Source organism: Dendrobates tinctorius, unplaced genomic scaffold (genome assembly GCF_039654945.1).
Source record: "Dendrobates tinctorius isolate UK_male_01 unplaced genomic scaffold, ASM3965494v1 ptg000194l, whole genome shotgun sequence".
NCBI classification, from domain to species: domain Eukaryota; kingdom Metazoa; phylum Chordata; class Amphibia; order Anura; family Dendrobatidae; genus Dendrobates; species Dendrobates tinctorius.
This window is the reverse complement of record NW_027361861.1, coordinates 2,261,892-2,275,927: the sequence shown is the minus strand read 5'-3', so window position 1 is coordinate 2,275,927 and position 14,036 is coordinate 2,261,892. Positions and strand designations below refer to the sequence as shown.

General features: G+C 43.8%; 1 protein-coding gene across 10 annotated transcripts in view; it reads right to left on the bottom strand.

Moving 5' to 3' along the window:
- DPF3 (double PHD fingers 3) overlaps positions 1 to 14,036 on the bottom strand; it is a 474,508-nt gene that overhangs the window by 25,017 nt on the left and 435,455 nt on the right. For 3 of the 10 annotated variants that reach the window (XR_012221569.1, XM_073552708.1, XM_073552709.1), the window contains one exon: positions 4,363 to 4,944. The exons of the other annotated variants lie outside the window; for them this stretch is intronic. Coding sequence is in view for 1 of the 3 variants with exons in the window: in XM_073552709.1 (XP_073408810.1) it covers positions 4,928 to 4,944 (17 nt within the window). In the remaining 2 variants the exon portion in view is untranslated. Of the gene's footprint in view, positions 1 to 4,362; positions 4,945 to 14,036 lie in introns of those variants that run through there. 10 annotated transcript variants of the gene reach the window in all.

The window sequence follows — 14,036 nt, the reverse complement described above, 5'->3', positions numbered from 1 at the left end:
TATAACAGCTGACATGTCCCGGCTTTGATGCGGGCTCAGCACCGGAGCCCTCATCAAAGCAGGGGATATGTCAAATGACGGACTGTGTCCGTCATTGGACATTAAGGGGTTAATTAATGACATTTACCACGTGTCTACTTTACATCACCATTTTTTAAACAATTTAGTTTTTTTTTAGTTAGAAGGGTTAAAAGTTAGTCAACAAAATTTACAAAACCAATTTTTTTTTGGCACCACATCACATTTAAAGTGACTTTGAGGGTCCTATGTGACAGAAAACACCCAAAAGTGACACCATTTTAAAAACTGGACCCCTGAAAGTGCTAAAAAAAAGTTTAACCCTCAGGCGATTCACAGAATTGTATAACATTGGGCTGAGTAAATGAAAAATTACCATTTTTTTCAACTAAAATGTTTGGCCGCAAGTTTTTCATTTTCAAAAGGAATAATAGAAGAAATTATGTAACAAAGTGTACTGTTCAGAAGGAAAGAAGTGCCAAATTGGAGTTCAGATTTTGCAGATTTTTTTTTGCCCAAAATTTTTTTGGGAAAATGGTTGTGGATCTTATGAGCAGAATGTAGCTTTCTGGCTGTGGAGTAGTGGGATCCCAGGGTCACTGCTGCAGGAGGCTTCTGCTGGCTGCAGGAATGGGGCGATGCTGCTGGCCCCAGGTTGGTAGCAGGTGGTGTTCGGGGGTGTGGGGGGCTCCGACAACATTTGAAAACCTGGAGTCCCCACACTTGCCATGCTTTTCAATGCTGTGGATTCCAGGAAAATAACTGCCAGAGGCGGAGAATGCGCAAATTGAGATCTCAACACTGAGATCTCGTTTCCCGAGATCTCAATTGTGCATGCGCCGCCTCTGGAGTCCATTTTTCCGAAGGCCACCTCATTGAAAAGCATACCTCATACCAGCCTGTGTCCCTCAGCATCTACTGCCTCCTCCACCGCCAGCCTGCTGCAGCAGCGACATTGCCACTTGGGACCTTGCTCCACTGCCGATGCCCTCCAGGTAAGATACCGTAAAAGCGGATTATAAGACGCACCACCATTTTATTAAAAAAAAAAAATGGTTTTCCTATTTTACTCCCCAAAATTTGGGATGCGTCTCATAATACATTTTAAAAATTACCACAAGGAAAATGGGCCAATGCAAAAGTTTTGGCACTCCTGGAGATTTGGTGCTCAGATAACTTTGATCATTCTGAGTCGGGTGGAGACTTTGCCGCTTTCAGAGGGACATCAGCTGGCAGTCTCACGAATATTATATCAAGCTCGTAAGAGAGTGGCGGCTCACTGGAGGGGATCTTCTGTACCTACAATCACGGAAGTTACCGATGCAGTTAATAATAATATATATGGAGAAATATGTGTATCAAAAGAGAAGAACAATTAAGAAATGGGAGGATATGTGGGTGCCTTGGTTGGACACTCCCGGGTTGGCGCCTTCTAGATTAACATGGCTGAGAGAGCTGAGGAGGTTATAGCCGGAAAACTGTAGCTATGAGAGACCAAATGCATCGGGAGAGAAGAAAAGTTTTTTTTGTCAGGTGAGGGTGGGGGGTGAGATGGGGGGGATTTTTATGGGGTTCTATTGTGTTTATGTATTACACTATTTGGGAAATACCCTGTATGTGATTACCTGTTTTTTCAGTTTTTGAAAATGTTTAATAAAAAATTACCTGATATAAAAAAAGATAACTTTGACCAATGTTTCAGACCTTAATAAACCTATAAGGGTTATAACTTGTTCATGATCATTAGAAAATGCCAGATGATGCAAATTTCCCAGCTTTATAAACCCCAACCCCCTATAACCTTGTGCCAAAAAAGCAGCCATGAGTTCTTCTAAGCAGTTGTTTAGCACTCTGAAAATAAAAATGGCGGAGGCCCACCATGAGGGAGAAGGCTATAAGAAGATAGCAAAATATTTTCAAGTTTTCCTTTCTTCAGTTTGAAATATAATTAAGAAATGGCAGTTAACAGGAAAAGTGGAGGTCAAGAAAAAGTGTAGAAGACCAGGCAAAATTTCAATGAGAGGATTGCTAGACAGGCAAATCAGAACACCTGCTTGACTGCAAAAGACCTTCAGAAAGATTTAGCAGACTCTGGAGTTGTGGTACATTGTTCTACTGTTCAGAGACACTTGCACAATTATGGCCTTCATGGAAGTCATCAGAAGAAAATCTCTCCTGCATCCTCTAAAATAAAATGCAGCTTCAAAAGTATGCAAAAGAACATCTAAACAAGCCTTATGCATTTTGGAAACAAGTCTTGTTGACTGATGAGGTTAAAATATAACTTTTTGGCCACAACGATCAAAAGGTATGTATGGGAAAAAAAAGGGCTCAGGGAACATTTCATGGGTAGAGGGAAGAATGGAGTCAATAAAATTTCAAGATATTTTTGAAACTTAACACTTAGAGGATGGCTTCTACAAATGGATAATGATCCTAAACACACGTCAAAATCCACAATAGAAGACCTCAAAGGGCGCAAACTGAAGGTTTTACAATGTCCCTCACAGTCCTCTCATCTGAACATCACTGAAAATCTGTGGCTAGACCTAAAAATAGCAGTACATGCAAGACAACCCACGAATCTCACAGAATTGGAAGAATTTTCCAAGGAGAAATGGATGAAATTCCCTCAAACAAGAATTGAATGACTCTTGGCTAACTACAAAAAGTGTTTACAAGCTGTGATACAAAAAGGGTGCTACTATGTACCAACAATGCAGGGTGCACAAACTTTTGCCTTGGCCTAGTTTCATTTTTGTAAATCTTAAAATGTAAAAGATGAGTATATATACACAGACATATATACAATATATATATATATATATATATATATGTATACACATACACACACAAATATTTTATTTTATTTTGTGCCTAAAATACAAAGGAAATGTGTCACCTTTAACTTCAGTCCTTTAGAGATCATTTAATCTTCAACTTGCTGTTCACTTTAACAAGAATTTTTAACCAGGGGTGCCCAAACTTTTACATGCCACTGTATAAGTTTTGTTTAGATTTTTTTAAACAGATAAATAGTTTTAAAAAAGTTACAAACTTTAAAAAAATAATAATAATAATAATTTGGTTTGTGTTACCATTTTAAGACCCATAACTTTTTAGTTTTTCAGTCAGGGCTGTGTGAGGGTTTCTTTTCACTGTGCACAGCTTGCAGTGTTTAACAGTACCCTCTTTGGGGGGATACATACTATGTTTTTTTTCTTTGTATATTGTACAGATTAAAAGAAATTTATATTTTGATAGATTAGACATTTATGAATGTGGCAATATCTATATTGTTTTAAATATGCTTATTTTTACCGTAACTTGCGATAAAAAGAGGAGTGATAACAATTTTTATGGGTTTTTTTTCATTCTTTGTTTAATATTTTAAAAACTTTACTTTTCACTTTTTCAGCTGACTTAAATTTGCATGTATTGTGGTATATAATTATAATAACAGTCTTCTATGTACAGGAAGACAAACATTGCAGCAATGGCTGTCATGGTAACACATAGAATCATCTCCCCATGACCCGTGATCCCGGATAGGAAATTTGGGCTGGATATTACTACTTAAACACACATTACAAAGCCTAACTTTGTACTTATATATTTTGGTTTTGTTGCTTTTTGGAAAATAAAACAAACATTTTATCATGTTCTTGTGCAGAGTCAGAAAACTACATATTTTTGATGAATATGGACTATTTTGATATGCCAGATGAGCATGTTTCTGCCAGATTAAAGTTAAATACTTGACATACACTAAAAGATTTGGCAGTTTCTCCCAAAAATTAGAACATTACTAATGTCACAATAACTGTAGTAGTAGTAAGACCTGGGCTCCAATTGTAGGCGTGCATCCTAAGGATAAGAAATGCAGCAAAAGAAATGTGTTTGCTTTAGCAAAATGGTAACTGTTAAAACAGCTATTATCCCAAATTTTTTTTTTTTACAAGAAAAAAAAGCACAAGATTGAAAAAAATTGTGGGTTAAAGTTTTGCTCCACCAGCATTGCCTGTATTGTTATAGCAACAGAATAGCAGGTCACAGTAACACATGATACATTAAACAGGGAACCTGTCAGCATATTTTTGCAGTGATGTGACTAGTCCTTCAATAAAAATTAAACCTTTTTATAAATTTTTTTTTTTTAAATAGGGATTCAGTGGTTATACAGCTAGCATTGAATCCACATGTAAATTGGTCTGGAAGAGCATTGTTGGCGTCTCAATGCACTTGGAAAAAGCCATCCAAGATCAAGAACATGTCCCAGTGCACTTCCACCATGCTTTGCCTATGGCTGCTATGTTAGACTTCCCAAGACTGGCATATCAGATGTCTACATAAAAGATATCATTTTTATTGGGGGAATCACTTTGATCACTATCATCCAGTGATTGACAGCCTGTTACATCTCAGCAGTGGTGATTTACACACAAGCCAGTATGATGCAGAATTGAAGTTTCTCATCCACTTACGGTATATAAAATTGTTACACATATGTACAAGACAGAAAATATAAAGCAAAGAAAAAGTAAACCTACATCTCTTTGCATAAATGCTTTCATTCATTTTAGTGTGATCCTCCTTGTCCACAGTAAATGTATGAAAGCAAAAAATACTGTGCAACCTTCCCCCTTTCTTTTCTTTTATTTAAATATTATAATAAATAAGGAGCAATTGTTTTGTCAGCTAGCTGGGTGTCAAACACAGCATCTAAGCTAAAATATATATATATTTATAAAATGAAAACCCCAAGATCTTCAGCCAAAGCCAATATTTCCTTTTCTCATATTGCACAAGCAAGGGTTTGGGCTCCATGTGCAGAGTATAGTTAGATGAAGTCAATGTTATCGTCACCAAAACTGACTTGGATTGCTTTCTTGTAGGAAGTAGATAATCTTCATAGGGCATGGTGACCTATGCGGAAATAAAAGAAAGCAAAATTATCATTATTAAAATATCTACTATATAGCTTTTACTTATTCAACATACATAGCAGATAACATAAATATAACTGACTAATGTGTGTGTATTATATAGTATTGTGCAAAAAAAACAGCAAAGACTGCTTTCAAAAATAGGAGTAATAGGTTATTTTTATCAATTAAGAAAATGCAAAGTAAATGAACAAAAGAGAAATCAAATTTGGTGTGACCGCCCTTTACTTACAAAACATCATCAATTCTTCTAGATGCACTAGCATATAGCTGCACGGTGGCTCAGTGGTTAGCACTGCAGCCTTGCAGCGCTGGGGTCCTGGGTTCTCCAGTTTTCTCCCACATTCCAAAGACATATTGATAGGGAATTTAGATTGTGAGCCTCTTTGGGGACAGCAGTGATAATGTGTGTAAAGCGCTGCAGAATATGTTAGCGCACTATAAAGATTATTATTATTAGGAAGGTTGTTCCAAATATATTGGAGAATTAATTACAGATCTTCTTCTGTGGATGTTAGCTTACATAAATTCTTTGCTCTCTTCAAGTAATGCCAGACACATTTGATGATGTTGAGATTAGGCCTCTGTGGAACCAGATCATCACTTCCAGGACTCCTTGATCTTTACACTGAAGACAGCGCTTAATGAGATTGGCTGTATGTTTGGGGTCGTTGTCCTGCTGCAGAATAAACAAGGAGCCAATCAGACACCTCCCTGAAAGTACTGCATGATGGATAAGTATCTGCCTATATTTCTCAGCATTGTGGACACCATTAACACATACCAAATCACAAACTCCATTTGCTGAAATATAGACCCAAACTTGTAAGAAATCTTCTCTGTTTATTGCAGACGCCCATTTTTGTACTGTTCTCCTGCCCTTCTGCAAACAAACTGCCCTCAAAAGCCAAATATTTTACTTTTATGACTCCTCCATCCAGAGCGCTTGCTGACATTTCTTACGTTTTCGTGCATAGTTGAATCGTTTGGCCTGGTTTTCCATGTTGAAGGTATGGGTTTTTGGCCTCAGTTATTCCATGAAGACCACTTCTGGCCAGACCTTTATAAACAGTAGATGGTACCCACTTGTTACTGCAAGTTCTGAACTATCTTCATTTTGAAGGTAAGTAAGCATGATGGGTCTTTCATCTGCTGCCTGGTTACTTGAAAGATCATTGCGTCTACTGTCCTCAACGTTGCCCATTTCTTGGAGCTTCTTCTAAGGAACATCTTGAAATTCCAGTCTGCTGTTAAGTTATTGCCAGGGAGAGACCTTGCTGAAGCAGTATAACTACTTTCTGTATTGTTTCTGTGCTCAGTCTTACCATGGTATATAACCTGTGACATGAAAATGTCTTGCAGAAGCTCACTTTCTGTAGCCTCCTACAGAGCTCATGTTTCAGTTAATGACTGTGTTTCAACCTACGTATGAAAATGATGATCATTATCACTTGTTAGGTGTATGAGTCACCAATTATAGCAAACTATAAATGTTCGGTTAGTGAACCTTGAAAAATTGATGCCGTTTTGAAGGAAATGGGTGATCACACCAAATTGTGATAAAAATTTCTCTTTTGTTCATCCACTTTGTTAATTATACAGTTTTACTATATAAAGTCTGAATACTAATAAGGTAACTAATGATTCACTATAAATTGCCAAGTGATTTTCACTGCTGTGTCTTAGTACTTCTAGTAGAGTGTCAGAGGGTATACTTGACAGCCACTACAGTCAAACCTCTCCTCACTGAATGCACAAATCAGACAATGGGTTGCTCTTCATTCATACAATTTACCTATTCTATGGACCAGTCCTAAATGTAATTTGTACATAAACCTTTTTCAAAATGCCAACACTGCAGTATACAAAATAGGTCATGAATTCAAAATCTTGCCCTGACGCGAACCTGACTATTGATTCATGCTGCCCGAACTATGTGCAAAATGAACAGGACACTGGCTGCATTATAGAAGCCATGTATATTTTACTATGAAACACTATGGCGTTTCAGGTAATTTGAAAAGCTGGCCAGTGACTATGTGCCTTAGATGATTAGTCTAAGAGGCTCGGACAGCATGAATCAGCTGTTAGGTACACTATAAATATGAGGGCTTGAGCATTCTTTTTAAGCCCCAAATCTGTGTGAAATGGCAGCAGAGTGCAATTGGGAGAAGGGCGCTGGAGGTGACAGTAGTAAGAAAAGCTACAGTCATATGGCACAAATCATTGTGATTAGACTATGTTCTTTACATAGAACTGCAGGTAACATAGTAACATAGTTATTAAGGTTGAAGGGAGACTTTAAGTCCATCTAGTTCAACCCATATCCTATCCTAACCTGCCCCAACATGTTGATCCAGAGGAAGGCAAAAAAAACCCATGTGGCAAACAGTAAGCTTCACATTGGGGAAAAAAATTCCTTCCCGACTCCACATACGGCAATCAGACTAGCTCCCCGGATCAACGCAATATTAAGGAAACTAGTGTATATACCCTGTAATATTATACTTACCCCACCATGTCACTTATGGCAAAGTAGAGAATATACTGTAACTTGACAGATATAATCCTTGATGTACAGGGTGGGCCATTTATATGGATACACCTAAATAAAATGGGAATGGTTGGTGATATCAACTTCCTGTTTGTGGCACATTAGTAAATGCGAGGGGGAAAACTTTTCAAGACGGGCGGTGACCATGGAGGCCATTTTATAAATGGCCCACCCAGATGAATCCATAAAAATGGGCCGCCCTGTATAGTGAAGTCACAAGGTCCACATAAGGGCTACATTTTTGTACATTAATACAGTACTATCAACCGAGCACTATATTGATTTGCCACATGTTTGTACATGTCTCTAGACTAAGAACAGGATGGAGGCCAGACAGTGTCCCTCTGTGACTCCAGCATAAAATTCAAGTGAATGGCTCCATTGCAGTTCCCGTCAGCATAGTTTTTTGGGGATTCTGGCAGAAACCCAGACAGTGCTCAGCGGAGAGCACTGTATTAGGCTTGGATCACACATGCAAGAAACACGGGCGAGTCTCACATGTTAATACCCGGCAATGCCGCTGGCACTCAGGAGCGGAGCGCCCGGCTGCATAGCAATACATGGAGCTGAATGCTCCGCTCCCGAGTGCCGGCGGCAGTGTCGGGTATTAACATGTGAGACTCAGCCGTGTTTCTTGCATGTATGATCCCGGCCTTAATGTGAACCTAACTTTGAGCCACTCATGATTTTGTGATTTTCCGCACTTGCGCTTTCATTTTTTCCTCCCCTAATTCCAAGAGCCATAACTTTATTTCTACATCCCCATAGCCAGATGAGGACTTGTTTTTTTTGTGGGACAAGTTGTACTCTTGAATGACATCATTCATGAAAAAAATCCAAGTGCGTTGAAATTGCAAAAAAGTGAATTTCCACAATTACCGTATACTTTATACTCGTGTATAAGCCGACCCGCGTATAAGCCGACCCCCCTTATTTTGCCACAAAAAACTGGGAAAACTTATTGACTCATGTATAAGCCGAGGGTGATGCTGCACAAGGGTTAATGGTGGTCCAAAAAGATGCTCCATAGATAAATACCCCCATAAAATGCTGCAAAAGGGTTAACGGTGGCCCAACAAGATGCTCCAAGGATAACTACCCCCATATATTGCTGCACAAGGGTTAATGGTGTCCCAAGTAGAAGCTCCAAACATAAATAACCCCCATATGCTGCACAAGAGTTAATGGTGGCCTAAGTAGGAGCTCCATGCATAAATACCCCCCATATGCTGCACAAGGGTTAATGGTGGCCCAAATAGATGCTCCATACATAAATACCCCCCATATGCTGCACAAGGGTTAATAGTGGCCCATGTAGAAGCTCCATACATAAATACCCCAATATGCTGCACAAGGGTTAATGGTGGCCCATGTAGAAGCTCCATACATAAATACCCCCCATATGCTGCACAAGGGTTAATAGTGGCCCATGTAGAAGCTCCATACATAAATACCCCCATATGCTGCACAAGGGTTAATGGTGGCCCATGTAGAAGCTCCATACATAAATACCCCCATATGCAGGCACAAGGGTTAATGGTGGCCCATGTAGAAAGCTCCATACATAAATACCCCCCATATGCTGCACAAGGGTTAATGGTGGCACAAGTAGATGCTCCATACATAAATACCCCCCATATGCTGAACAAAGGTTAATAGTGGCCCATGTAGAAAGCTCCATACATAAATACCCCCCATATGCTGCACAAGGGTTAATGGTGGCACAAGTAGATGCTCCATACATAAATACCCCCCATATGCTGAACAAAGGTTAATAGTGGCCCATGTAGAAGCTCCATACATACTGTAAATACCCCCATATGCTGCTGCGGCTGCTATAACAAAAAAAAAAAGAAATATTCACCTCTCCGTCGCTGGGGGCCAGGTGCCGGTGTAGCTGCTGGCTCAGGCCCCCGGCACTGGCTATATTTACCGTTCACGGTTCCATCGCTGTTTCCCGGGTCATGTGCAGTGACGTTAGCAGAGGGCAAGCACTGACTATGTCAACGTGCCCTCGCTAAATGTCACAGCCAGAGGACCCAGAGATAGCACAATAGAACGGGGAGTGGTAAGTATTGCTCTGCCCCCCCGTCATACTCACCGCCCCCCTCCTGGCACCCGGTCTCTTCAGCCCCTGCTTCCAGCATGATGTCGGCGTCCCAGGCTGCTCCTGCATTCAGAGGTCACGTGGTACCGCTAATTAAATATGTGCATATTCATGAGTTTAACGAGCGGTACCACGTGACCACTGAATGCAGGAACAGCTGGACACTGAGATCATGGGGGAAGCAGGGGGGGCTGCAGAGACTGTGCTGGGGGGGGAGTATGGTCTCTGACACCCTCCACTCCCCCTCCCCCGCTGACCCCCGTATATGACTCGCGTATAAGCCGAGAGGGGGACTTTCAGCCCCAAAAAATGGGCTGAAAATCTTGGCTTATACACGAGTATATACGGTACTTCTTATTTTGTTTTTTTATTTATTTACCATGTTACTGTATAGTAGAACTGACCTGGCAATAGGATTCTCCAGGTCAGCACGAGTACACAGATTCTATAATGCACAGGTTTTTTTGTCACCACTTAAATAATAAAAAAAAAAATGGAAATTTGTAAGAAAAAAAATGTTGCTTTTGTCGCCATTTTCCGAGACCAATAGTGTTTAAATTTTTCAGTATATGGAGCTGTGTGACGGCTTATTTTTTGTGCCCTGAGCCGATGTTTTTACTGATAGCTTTTTGCGGTAGATACATTGTTTTGATCGCCTCTGTCCCAGGCTATAGGTTATTATAAAGAAATAAACAGTTCTGTGCTCACCTTTCCCGGGTCCACTCATGAGTATCTCCTGCTGCTCCTGTGGTATTTGCAGGTACGCAGGATGCAGTGACGAGTCGCGAGACAATTTGGTGCTTTCTAGAATAACGTTTATAAGACTAGAGGGAACTTTCCTCAGTTACGGCCTGATCAACAAAAGGGGCAACACGGGTTGCCCTCGCAGGGGCTCAATACAAGCAAACACAAACGGGTAGAACACGACTACTTCCGGCAATAGCCGGTCACTATAGGGCCGTGGTATGGCCGACTACGGGTCCTTAATTATATAGTCAACTTAGCCGTCCAGATGTCCCTCGCCGTTCGGGTTGGTGGTCTTTCAGCGTAGTATTCGCTGGGCCCAGTTGCTGAGGCGTTGGCGAAGTCTTCGCACGCTCCGGCGCGCCGATGACACTGGAGCCCCACAGGCCCCGGCGGAGTCCTTGGATGGATGGGCCGCAACCCCCGGACTGGGGCAAGCGGCAGCGATGTGGGGTGGCGAATGACAGGCCACCTGCGCAGCTAATGGCTGCGACAGGGAGTCCGCGGTCAGCAGAGGCTCGGCCCCTGCTGCGGACCAGAGCGGAACAGTGGTGGCCGCCGACGGCACTGTACTTGCCGCGGCCACTGGTGAGAGCTGGGCGGCTGCGGGTGGCGGGGAGCGGGCCGCAGCCGCGAGCTGGAACGAGACGGCAGCGGCCGCAGGTCGAACTGTAGCCTCGGGCTGGAGCGGGGCAGCAAGTCTCGGAGGATCGCCCTGGCGCCGTCCCTCTGGAGTCCTCAGTGAGCATCTTCCCTGGCACTGGTAAGTCGCTCTAGCTTTTAGTCGCTCCCGCAGTCTCCTGCTGCCTCTGTCCCGGTCTGCTGACTCATCGTCCCGGGAATTCCCCGCCTCCTTTATACTGGTCCCTCCCCCAGCCCATCTGTCTGTCACAATGGTCCGTCCCCGAACTCTGTCCCCCGGGGACAGTTCCCCCCAGAACCCAGATGATGGCTCCCTTGGTTCCGGCCCGGACACTCGACGGGGGCCGTTCCTCCCACACTCCCCTGCCCTGAATGTTCGCCAATCCTCGGGCGAGGGTTTTCGTAGACTCGGGTTATTTTTGTGGGACGACAGTCCTTGTTGCCATACGAACTGGTCCTGTTTGTAACGTTCAGGGGGTTTGCCAGCTGTTGACCGCTCGGAGCGTCGAAGCTCGGGTGTAGTGGAGTCTTCTGGGGTGGTGGAGGGTGGTCAAATAGTTGGTTCTGGTGGGATCCCCGGATCTACTGTAGGGCCACTACTGGGGCGACTCTCAGATGCAACAGGGAAGTCCTCTTCGTCATCCATGTCCCAGGCCGCGGGGGATTGGTAGACGTACAAGTCCGTAACATGTTACGGTGTTATGAATGAGTCACCGAGGAGGAAAAACAAAAACAAACTAAGCCCCAGAAAACCAGAGAGGTTGGCAACTAAGCGGATTGCAGACCCCTGATCCTATCCACACAACTAGCAGTAGCCGTGGAGCGTGCCTACGTTGATCCTAGACGCCTCGTCACAGCCGGAGAACTAAATAAGCCTAAAGCAAGAAAAGGGGAAATCTAAACTGCCCCAGAGCAGACCCCAAAGCAATAGACAGCCCCCAAACATGTATTGTCGGTGAGACAAGATGAAAACACAAACACAGATAGAAAAATAGGCTGAGCAAACGATGGGGGCCCACACTAACTAGAAAGGAAAGGAAAGATGCTGTCTGCAATCACGTACAAAACCCTGCCAAAAAATGTCCAACACTTTCTGATAACAAAAACCCTGAAGTCGCTAGACTTCAATTCCCTATATCAGCACTCTGGTATATTCTGAAGACAGAGCAAAAAAGAGGGGCTGGCTGACCACAAAAACTGAGTAAACCAGACCAAATCTCATGTGAAAAAATAGCAGAGCACACTTAGCTTGAGAAGGCAGGAACAGAACTGGAAACCAGAACCTCTGGGCAGGAAAAATCACCAGCACAAAATTAGGGAGTCGGCGGTCTTAAATCCAGTCAGAGAGTCCTGATGTCCACTCACAGTCCTCCTCCTCAGGTGGCAGGTCTCTGCCATTTAGATCAGCTTCATTACCTGCTGTCACCACCAGAGGGAGCCCGGATGGAGAACTCACGACTCCTCTGTCAACACAGCCAGCTCCACCACCCTCACCAGAAGCCAGAGGTAAACCAGAAAATGAGTTCACAACATTACGGTGCACAACCCGAGTGAGAGGTGCGTTGTTTCCTTCAGATTGTATTTCATACACAGGCCCGTCGGGGCTTATTCGGCGCAGCACTCGGTACAGGCTCAGCTCCCACCGTGGTTCTAACTTGTTTTGGGGACGTTGATCAAGTACGAGTACCCGATCCCCAGTCTGAAAGTCAATGGGTGGGGGCAGTGTTACCCCCTGGTGTTCTAGATCTTGGAGCTTCGTATGGACGATATGGTGGAGGGTCTGCAGCCGGTGCCGGTGGTTTTGGACCCATGAGGATACCCCGGTCCAGGGTTGAGGTTCCTCCGGGTTCAATTTCACCTCCGTAATTCCTTTGCCTTCCCGTCCGAACAGCAATGACTAGGGGGTGTAACCAGTCACTCGATGCACCCGATTGTTATATACCCACACCAGCTCAGGGACATATTCAGGCCAGCGGGCCTTGCGGTCGCTCTCCAGGGTGTGCAGCATTTGGATTAGCATACAATTGAATCGTTCACAGGCTCCGTTTCCTTGCGGGTGGTACGGCGTAGTCCGCGATTTATCGATACCGTAAAGATGATGTAGCTCTTCCATGACTTTTCCTAGGAAGGACGCTCCTTGATCCGAATGTATTCATTGCGGACAGCCGTACACTTGAATAAAGTTCTTACAAATCGCATAGGCAGCCGACTCCGCAGTTTGGTCTCGGGTGGGGGTGACCACGGCGAACTTGGTGAAATGGTCCACCATAACGAGACAATGTTCATACACCTGATAGGCCGGACCTATGGTCAGATAGTCCACCGTAAGAAGCTCCAAATGGGCTGATGTTACAATAGTTTGCACCGGGGCTCGTTGCGCGGGGGTTTAGCAAGCTCGCACGGGCGGCAGGTTCGACAAACTTCTTCTACAGCAGCGTGCAAGCGTGGGTGGTACACAATCTGCTAGAACCATTGTAAAGTCTTTTGAGCACCAAAATGAGCCCCCTTCTCATGGGCTTCCCGGGCCAGTTGGTTGAGATGGGCTCCGGGCACGATTACCTGCCATATCGTCGCTGACGTGGTTCGTGACATGGCTTTTCGATATAGAAGTCCCTTTTTGATGACTAGTTTTTCCCACTGGCGCAACATACCTTGGGTCAAAGTCTGTCTCTGCGAGCCCGTGGGCAGTTTACCGGTGGCCACCCATCGGCGCAGGAGCCCAATCTCTCTATCTTCCTGTTGCTGCTGAATCCATTTGTCGCGAGGCTGTTCCAGCATCCCTCCTAGGAGTCCCGGATGAGGTGCTTCTTGCGCGTTGACTGTAGGCGCGGTGGTGGTAAGGGCAAATGGCATCTCATCTACTTCTAATTCGTCGTCTCAACTTCTTCCTGGGGTGGTGTGTCGGATTCTGGAGAGCGTGTCGGCGTGCACGTTTTCAGCTCCCCATTTGTAGATTATCTTATAATTGAATTTGGCCATCCGAGCCACCCACCGGTGCTCTAGGGCCCCCAGTTTGGCATTCTCC